Here is a 10281-nt window from a genome sequence, read left to right on the forward strand (position 1 = left end):
AATATGTCAGAGAACTCCTCCAATAAGTGTTGTAAATTCTCTAGAGTGGATGTTGTCATGGCTCCCAGAACAGCCTGTGTTAGATTAGACACCATAATAGCATAAGGACCTAGAAGACCCCCTGCTAAAGAGAAACATTTAGAACTATGAGACCCTTCCACCAACTGAACATTACCAGGTTGAATACCTTTCAAAACGCAAACCTGTCCTTCATACACAAACTTCATGGTTAAGGAACTAAAATGCCAACTAATGGTCCCTAAGGAAAATAATCATTGCACTCTTAAAACCAGGTCACATTCCTTAAGGGGCAGAACATAAAAGCCAGTGTAAAAGTGAGTAGACTCCACCTTTCATTGGACAGCTCGAAAAATACTACCAGTTACTAAGATAGCTCCATTGGCCATAGTAACCTTCAGTTTGTTCATGGGACTCACTGGTAGTGCTAACTGCTTGACTAACTTAGCACATAATCTATTAGGAGAATGACCCTAGTATGGCCAATGTTGGCTGCCACTCTCATTGTGTGAATGTCCTAAGACCCTTGGATAGCATGCAAAGATAAAAGTGTACTAGGAGCAGAATCCTCCCCTAAATTCAGATCTTCCAACTGTTCACTGCATTCTTGAAACTCATCAGTATCACCCTCTGTACCCGGTTCCAGTAATAGTTGGTATAACTTGGACTTCATGCACTTGTGACCAACCCCATATTTGGCCCCACACCAATAGCAAAGCCCTTTCTTTCTTCTATCCTCAATCTCAGCAGAAGATAAAGACTTAAGTATTCCTCGAATCTGTCCTAAAACACCAACTGAACTAACTTGTGCAGACCCCACATTCGATGGTTGAGAGTAACTAGACCCCTTGTGAACATTAGAATTCAAAACAGATAGAGGTGTAGTTTTGAGTTAAGCACCCCATCCAGTCAACAACCCTCGTTTGCATGAGCCATTGAGGATGGCTTCCACCTGTCTAGCAGTCAGAAACCCTTCCATCAGGGTGGTAGGGCTAAAAAGCTCCAGGATTGCCCCATCTCTGCCTTTAAACTTTATTTTATGATTATGGAACGGTAATGTTTTAAAAAATATATATTTCTAAAATATATAATTAATTTTTTAAGTAAATAAGACAATCAACAATTCTTATATAGTATGTTTGAAAAACAAATTTTTACATTATATTTTCAAAAGGTAGTTTCACTATTTTATATATATAATATTTATTTTTACATTATAAAACAATTAAAATTAACCATAAATTAAATAAAAAAATAGAATTCAATTTAAGTAATTACAATTTTTTTTAAAATTTGTGAACTAAACGGCAAATACCATTGACTCCATTCGTTTTCGGTTTTTTAGTTTTATTTGCTCAACTCTACTTGTGATGGATAATTTTAAAAGACAAAATTAAGAATATATTAAATAAAAGGTTCAGGGATAAGTCTCAAAACTATACATGAACTATGGTTTAATGTGTAACGGTATACATAAACTTTGATTTTGTACAATTTTATACACGAAATTTTGACTTGACAATTAAGTTTATTTTGGTACTTATATATTTTTTGTCCACTTTAATAATTGAACTTGACAATTAGGTGTATTTTAATCCTTGAACTTGAAATATATAAAATTTTATTGACGTAACACTTTAAGATTGTGTCACATCATTAAATTTGGACTGAATCTAAATTCATAGTCAAAATAGAAAGTTAGATACTAAAGTAGACCCCAACAACATATAAGTATCAAAACGAAACTAGCTCACAAAGCGAAACTTCGTATGAAAGAAGATAAACAAATTGTGCTACTTGAAGGGAACAACGCTGGCACTGGAAAAACATACCGTAGTTGAGGACATAAAATCTCTTAAGCACTGCGTCCAGGTTATGAGCTACTCACAGCAACACAGATCGCTGGGCTATTGCAGCCTCCAAGTTTAGGCTTATATTTAGTTTCCCTTAAGTCTACTTGCAATGATATTATTTCTTTATAAAACTTGCTTGATCAGGTAACAAAAAAATAAAATAAATATATTAATATTTCAAAAACAGTGAAACAAACAGCCCAACCGAGCATGAATAAGCAAACAAAAAATTCAAACTTCGACCCGGCCAACCCTATAGACACATTTGAACACCTGTCCCTATGCAAAATCTTTCAACAAAGGCAAAGTTATCCAACTGAGAACATTAACTTCCAAGTGAATCGTAGAATAATGTCATCAGCAACTGCATGGAGATGCTTTATACCAGTTCATTGAGGATTTGTGCAAAGCTAAGCCCAAGATTAGTGTATGGTTCACTTCTCATCCCTTTTCTCTTTGAATCTACGGATCCTTACCACAGCACCTTCTCATAACAAAAAGAATCAGAAAGTACACATGTTAATAAGATTTAAGAACAAGTTGTGAGAATTTATACAAAGTATTCCAGAATCTGGATGATATTAACCATGTTACTAGAGCTTGAGGGTGAGTGTTGCATTCAAATATGGATACACATATGAGTTCGGATAGGATAAAAAATAAGTGTATCTCAGGGAAGGTTTGAGTATAGTCCTGGTGGAGGATAAAATGATAGTCGGATCCGTAGATATACCGATATGGAAACTTAATGGAGGATACTAACTTCAGAAGATGGAGGACAAGACAAATATGGTACAGGTTAGGGTAGAATCCATCTAAAAAGACATTGCTCAGGCTGATCATAATTTGAGCATAAGGAAGAATACTATTAATATGGTGCTGAAACTTCCTACTCCGTTGTTGCTATAGTCAGCTAGGCCTTATATCATTGTTGAGTAAGAAGAAAGCTAGACAAATTTCAGACTTAAAGCCTGATCTCTGGTAGGAAAGAACACTTAACAATGTCTGCTTTGAAAGAATTTGTGAACATGAGCCTCTTGACTGGAAGAGAAAGGCTGCGGAGGAGAAGACAACTTAACTGGGAAAAGGCAAATTCACATATCTAGAGAGCAAAAATGAACATCCAAAAGGTTTTAGAAATTCATCTTCCGATGAAATATAATTTGCTTGAAAACAGCTAGGTAAGGTTCAAAATTGCAGCAGAAAATATACATAAATTATGTAATTCTGATTTAAGTGACTTATCTGACAAACCCTGATTATAAAAGCCTAGAGATTAAAATTTTATAGCCCAAAAGAGAAAGAAATAGTGTGCCAAAGTACCTTTTGTATCTCTTCTGGGAACCACATGGACAAGGAGCATTACGGCTCATTTCTCCACTCTTTGCCATGTTAAACTTGGCAAGATCCAATGGTGTTGAACCCATTAGCTTTTGCACCTGCAAAAGAGAAAAAAGTAAAACGAATGACATTTCCAATGGTGAAAGAGAGGGATGCATAAACTAATACTTGTCATTGATGTTTTAAACTGTGGGAGAAACATTCATCCGAACTCAAATGCGAATTTCAGCAACTGAAGATGAATGAAGGCGGCCATCTCAGTCTTTTAAGCAATCTGGGATTGAACCAAAAAAGCATAATGCAGATCAGCAACATCTGTAACTCTATGTTAGTTCGACTCTTTCTTTTCCTTTATGCATCCATGTTTGATGCAAGTCTGGGACCAGAATGAATATAGGGAATAATCCTCTAAAAATCCTCCAAATACATTAAAAAACTTGGACAAAAAATGAACATAACACACCCGTGTCAAACATATATATCAGACACTCAAACCATAGTCTGAACAACAAGATATACAATCATCATTTTGATTCAAATAATATGCATAACTAACTCCCCTACCCTCTTAGACAAATATCTTACTTATCTTTCAAATAGCTCATCCTACATTCAACATCATATTCACCGAGCAGCAGCCAAAAGACAAAGATACATTAACTTAGAGAATTTAAGATCAGACAAATTGAGCGATAAGCATAAAGACACTAGCTCATACATTTTAATCATTCAACATATGATCAGCAAAAACATAACTGAAAAAAACCAGTGGTGAACCTACCTCAGCAAAGTTCTTTGGCATCGGTTTGCCTTCCTCTTTCAGCTTAACCATCTTCTTATGAACTTCTTTAGCCCATGTGAACTTCGCAAGCGCATTCTCAACATCTAATAAGGTACAATCACACTGTTTTGCAGCTTCTTTCTTTTGACTCAGTTGGAGATTCTAAAAAAAAAGTCAAAATCTAAATCCACAATCAGCGAATTCACCCGCAGGGCTCCAACCATAAACGTAAATAAAATCAACATCAATAACAACCAACAAATTCGCCACTCAAATGAGAACACATTTAACATAATATAATAAAGCAAAAAAAAAGAAGAAAATTCATAAAAATAAATTTGAGGAAAACTAGAAAACAACCTCGCCGGTCGGATCACAACCTCCAAGATACCTAACGATGGCTAATTTTTTCTCAAAAACATCCTCAAACGTAGCCTCGCTGGTTCTACCAACTATGTATTGCTTAAATTTCCCTACATTTCTAGCATTCTTCAGTTCATCGGCAAATCCTAAAGTAATAACATTAAGTAGTATTAGCAAATTAATTTTAAAATTTCAAAAACAAAAATGTGAATCAATAGTAGTAAAAAAAAAACGGAACTACAACTAAATGAAACCCAGGTAAATGAGCTAAAGTGAAAGTATTGGTCAGAAGATGACTCACGGAGGAGAGTGAAGGATTCGGCACTAGTTACATGATCATCTGGAGAGGTCTTCTTGCCGGTGAAGACCTCTTTGATCGAGTCCATCCATGAGGAGTGGACAGGTGACGTGGTGAAGATCGGACGGTGCTGTGATAAAATCAAGTGACGTTCGGGGTAACTGTATCCAGAAGAAATGAAGCTTCTCTTGGAAATGCTGTTTACGAATCTAGAAGAAAGCATTGTTTCTGGAAAAAATGGGAAGTTCTGCTAAGTTTCCCAGGTTTATCAATGAAAAACACCGCGTTCTGAATAAAATAAATTTTGGATTACTTTAGTAGAGTTAGAAATTTAATTCTTTTAGGTTTAATATATCAAAAAGTCCCTGTAAAATAATTTCATAATCAATTGAACCCTCAATTAAAAATAACACTCAATTCAACCATTAATCGAACATAAGAAATCAAGTAAGGCTCGGAAAATTAATTTCTATGTACTCCATTGACTTCCATTAATTTTGTCACATGACATATCAGGCTCACGTAGCGAAATTGGTAATTTCCCTTAAGATTGTTAAAAATTAAAAAATCATGAAAATCTAAAAAAAATTCCAAATTTTTTGAAATTTGAAAATTTTAAAAATAAATAGAATTTTTAAAAATTTAAATTTATTAAATATTTTGAAAAAAAATTGAAAAATATAATTTTAAAAAAGGCTTAAGGGTGTAAAAAGTCATCAAACTTTTCAAAAAAAGCAATTAAGCACTTACTCTTCTTTTTCACTCAATTAGATACTTGAACTTTCAAAATGCATTAAAAAGCCCTCAAATTTTTTCAAACAAAGCAATTAAGCCCTTGCCTTTTTTTTTTTACATTCAATTGGGTACTTCAATTGTCAAAATGCATAAAAAACCCTTTAACCGTTAACTTTAACAGCTGACCGTTAAAGTTAATTGTTCCTAATTTTTTTTAATTAAAGTCATCATGTGTCACAACCACGACGTGGCCTGTGGCAAAAAATAAAAAATATTAAATATTAAATTTTAATAGAAAAACATTAAAAATATTAAAAATTTGAAAAATAATTATAAAATAGATAAAAAGAAAAAGCATTTTAACCATTAACTTTAATTGTTGACCGTTAAAGTTACACAACGTTACATGTGGTGAAAATGATAAAAAATAAAAATTAATAAAAGTTATAAAAAATTATAAAATATTCCTTTTGGTACCATAATTTTTTTAAAAGGATAAGATAAAAATTTAAACTTCAAAAATTATTTTTATTTAATATAATATATATTTAAAATTTTATTTTATTAAAACTATTGATAATTTTTTTACAAATATAATAATATCTATATTGAATCTTTTTTATATTATTTATTATTAATATAACTATTCTTCTTTTATAATTTTTTTATTTGTAAAATTTCATTAACTTTATTTCTTTTCTAAATCAATTATTTATCCTAACAAAACAATTATAAATCTTCCATCTAGAATTGATGAATTCTATAATACTAACATTTTAAAAATCTCAAAAATTTTAAAATTTTTTGTTCAAATGTCATGAACAGCGCAAAGGAGTCTGCAATTGATGCACACATGTTAGACCCTTTATATTTTCTTAGGGTCATTTGGCTTGACAAAATTGACTCATCACTTGGAAGAAACTCAAGACTCGACTACTTGGATCCTAGTTAAAATATACACTCTGTAACTTATATTTTTACTAGGATAATTATTGTAAATCCTAAAGATAAAAATATATATAGTTTAAATATTTTAAGACTCTCATTTTATAGATAAACACTAATCTCATTCATTAATGTAATACATTCTGTATTGTTAGATCTGGAATAATCACTTCATTCTCGAGTTATTATGGAGTAATCCCATGAGACAAGTTAGAACCAAATTGTGAATGATGCTTCGATCATCCGATTCGTTTGATGACTTTCTCTCAACCATTCTGCGCAATCAATTTAGAACCAAGCCTAGTCGCTAAGGATTCACTATTCAGCCACTAGAATTGAGCTAGCATTCTCTAGTGCATTGGTCTCTCCTATTACACGTTCCAAGTGATCTCGTACAATGGTAACCCAAACCTTCCTTTAAATTGATTTGATGAAAGCCACTCAGCTCATGTTGCCAGATTCCTTGCTTTCTAATCTCCCAACAAATCAAAACTCCCAGACTTTGTGCATGGAATGAGCCAATAATGATTTATGATTGTATATAAGTGTATTATTAACAGAAAATATTAATGATCGAAATAGTTAGATTAGAATTTAAAAAAATAATAAGAAAATTCAATCTCAAGTTTCTTTTTAAATTCATAATCAGGATGTGCAAAAATGGAGAGTGGATCTGACAATATTGCCAAATTTGAGTAAAAGGAGAATATCTATTATTGAAAAGAAAAAAAAAAGACAAGAAATGGAGAGGTCCTCATTTGTTTTTAAATAGTTATATTGGAATGAATGAACAAACTGATGAAATTGTTCAAATAATGTTTACCATAGGAAACTATGCATCAATTCACACAGCAAATTGCGTAGCAACAAATGTTCAAATTCCAACTAGCTAACCTACTACATCAATTGACAGCCATTAAAGTGCAAGAAAGCTTTAGTTTTCGAACTGTTCTATTCAGCTTGAATAACTACATTAATGTTACTGCACAAACAGATCATCTATTCAAACAAAAATCTCTTAGTGATTAAAGCCCCCTTCACTTTCATATCCATTGATCAATGGTACAACAGCCTTAACCTTCCAAGAGAATCGTGGAATTGATCAATGAGCCCGTATGCATCATCTGTATCTTCACTTCTGGCTTCTTGAATTACAAATAACAAATCCCAGAAATAATATCGGACCATCTAAGCTTTAGACCGCCTAAACTCAAACCAAATCTCATAGTGATTAAAGAGTAAACTGTCATGTGTATGCTTCCCAAGATACTCAATCCCTAAACTCCCAAGCCTTTTTGTGCATTCATCCCCTCCCAATCGCGAACAAAATTTTATGTTATGCGAAACAAATATGCGCCCATCGTAAGGCTTCAACCTACTCACTAACCTCTCAAGTCCAACCCACACAAGCTTATCCGGCATATGAAGAAAAACAGCACTAGCATATATCAAATCATACATAACATCGGATCCAAACTTTGCGAAATCCATATCCTCCCCACGAACAATTAAAGGTCGCTTATGTAAAAGCCCTTGTGAAGGAAGCTCATACCTAAATGCAGCCATTAAGGAAAGCTCGTCCCTTTCAAGACAATGGAAATGCTCCGGTTTAAGATACCGGATAAAATGCAATCCCACACGAAGTGTTCCACAGCCGATCTCAAGTACATGGGAATTAGCCGTTAGAAGGCTAGATTCAGCAAGGAACTCGAAGACATCCCGACCTCCAGCCCATGGCTCCCCATAATTACTATGGTGCTCCTCAACAAGAAGCTCACCCGGGCATGGAAGAGCAGTGTGGTTGTTAGCCTCAGATCCTCCATAGTGTGAAATACCCTTAAAGCTGAACATTGCAGAAAGTTTGATCACTAATTTGAAAAAGCACACACACGCACACAGACACTAAAAACCAAATATAGTAACTGTTCGATTAATAGAATAAAATCATGCAATTTTTTATTCACAAAATGCTAAACTAAATTTTGAACTGCTTTCTACTCCCAAAAGCAAACATTTGAGTAACAACACCTTTGTAAATAAAATAGGAACCAGAACTTCATTGCTGTAAAAATGTCGATTTTCTCATTTCTCTAATTGTTATTCATTTTGCAATCTAAACAAATAAAAATTAATTAAACTGTATTTGAAGTAAATTTATATTCACTACTGTTTCAGTTAATATCCTTTGTTAATCCATCTATTTTATCTATTTCAGCTTATTTTGAGAGAGAAAAACATAAAAGACACAGCAATTGATAATCGGAAGCTTGAAAAGAAAATGAACCAGTTCGAGATTTACTTGTTGAGATCTTCCAATTGCTGAGCCCGAGTGCGAGGATTGATCCCTTTACGAAGCACATTATCTTGCATATGTAATCCATTAGCTCGGATCTGATCTTTCACCCACTCTATATCATCTCTGCTCACTGAGATTCTCCGATCCACAACTTCCTCCACCACAGTACCACCGGTTACGACGGCGGCGGTGGTGGTAAAGGTGGAATCGGGGATCGAGGGAGGGCAAGTGCAAGGAGAAGAAGAGAGGGAAGATAAGAGGAAAAATAAGAAGATAGCGGCGGCAGAGACAGAGAGAACTAGAACTGGAATTGTTATCACTATTCCTTTTTGCGACGATGACGCCATTTGTGATTTCTCCTCCGCTGAGAGTTTCTGGAGATTGGAGATTTTTTTCCCTTAATTTATTTGTTTAAAGTGGAAGACGGTTGTTGTCGAGGTCGAAGACAGTGTCGTTTTGATGGTGAAGTTAAATCGACGTCGTTTTCTCAACTCCTTTGCTTTCCTTTTATTCTTCTCACAATAATCCTATGGCTTAATTCACGATTTGGCCCCTGAAGTATATTCACTTTTCCATTTTGACATCTAAACTTTTTTGTCTCAATTTGGTACTTAAAATATTAATCACTTCTCAATTTAGTACCTACAGTATGCGTCCGTTATATATTCGAGTCCATTTTCTGATTGACATTAAAAAAAATTTGATAGTTAATCACAAAGCACCATGTGATAGCTTTATGTAAAAAAAATAAATATTTTCTTTATTAAATGTATATACACATTAAAAATATGAAAAATGAAAATAAATATATAAAAATTCAGAAAATTATACATAAAAATAAAATTTACAAAAAAATACAATAATTGAAAAATATTAGTTGAAATTAATAATATTATTACAAAATATGTAAAAAAATTTATAAAATTATAAAACAAATATTTAAAAAAAGCTTAAAGATAATTTTTTATAAAATTCTAAAAAGGTATTTAAATTTCAAGGATTATTTTTCAATTATTTGAAATTTAAATATTTTTAATTTTTTATAACAATTTTTAATTTTTATATATTATTGTGACTTTTTAAAATTTATAATTATATATTTTAGAATTTAATAAAAAATTAATATTTTTTTAAAAAAATTATATATTATATATGATTCTTGTACATTTTTAATCAATATAATATATACTATTAAAATTTAAAAAAAAAGACATTTGACATATTCTAATAGTGCCAAGTAGTAGGTCAACGCCCAATTAATGGTTGGTCAACATTGATCAACGATCTATCAAAACCAACAATATTTTTTAATATTTAAATATTTAATATTATAATATTCTATTTTAATTTTAATTTAATAATTCTAATAGTGCCAAGTGGTAGGTTAACGCCCGATTAATGGTTGGTCAATGCTGGTCAATGGTTGGTCAACATTAATTAACGATCAATCAAAGTCAACAATATTTTTTAATATTTAAATATTTAATATTTTAATTTTCTATTTTAATTTTAATTTAATAATTTTATTTAAATAAATCTAATTGACATGTGACTTTTTTTCATTGGTCAAAAACAAGCTACATGGTACTTTTCAATGGCATAATAGATTTTTTTTAATAGCCGTTACAAAATGGACCAAAAATAAAGGAAA

The 10281-nt window shown here is 32.2% G+C and overlaps 2 protein-coding genes across 3 annotated transcripts; both read right to left on the reverse strand.

Moving 5' to 3' along the window:
• Positions 1–2016: 2016 nt before the first annotated feature.
• Positions 2017–4961, reverse strand: LOC107945957 (protein translocase subunit SecA). Of its 2 annotated transcripts, none has more exons than XM_041104609.1 (5): positions 4658–4961; positions 4354–4502; positions 3994–4155; positions 3195–3310; positions 2017–2355 (listed from the first exon to the last, which is right to left on the reverse strand). In XM_041104609.1, the coding sequence occupies exons 1-5, from the start codon at positions 4875–4877 to the stop codon at positions 2334–2336; spliced, it is 669 nt and encodes a 222-aa protein (XP_040960543.1). In that variant the 5' UTR covers positions 4878–4961; the 3' UTR covers positions 2017–2333. The 2 variants fall into 2 exon arrangements, 1 of the variants encoding a protein (XP_040960543.1); XR_005920683.1 differs by lacking the exon at positions 2017–2355 and adding an exon at positions 3381–3486 and having other exon boundaries at positions 3196–3310; positions 4658–4938.
• Positions 4962–7091: 2130 nt separating this feature from the next.
• Positions 7092–9111, reverse strand: LOC107945956 (uncharacterized). The gene is made up of 2 exons (XM_016880128.2): positions 8634–9111; positions 7092–8177 (listed from the first exon to the last, which is right to left on the reverse strand). Exons 1-2 carry the CDS (start codon positions 8975–8977, stop codon positions 7523–7525), a joined length of 999 nt encoding a protein of 332 aa, XP_016735617.1. The 5' UTR covers positions 8978–9111; the 3' UTR covers positions 7092–7522.
• Positions 9112–10281: the final 1170 nt, after the last annotated feature.

This window comes from Gossypium hirsutum, chromosome D11, assembly GCF_007990345.1.
Source record: "Gossypium hirsutum isolate 1008001.06 chromosome D11, Gossypium_hirsutum_v2.1, whole genome shotgun sequence".
Lineage (NCBI taxonomy): Eukaryota > Viridiplantae > Streptophyta > Magnoliopsida > Malvales > Malvaceae > Gossypium > Gossypium hirsutum.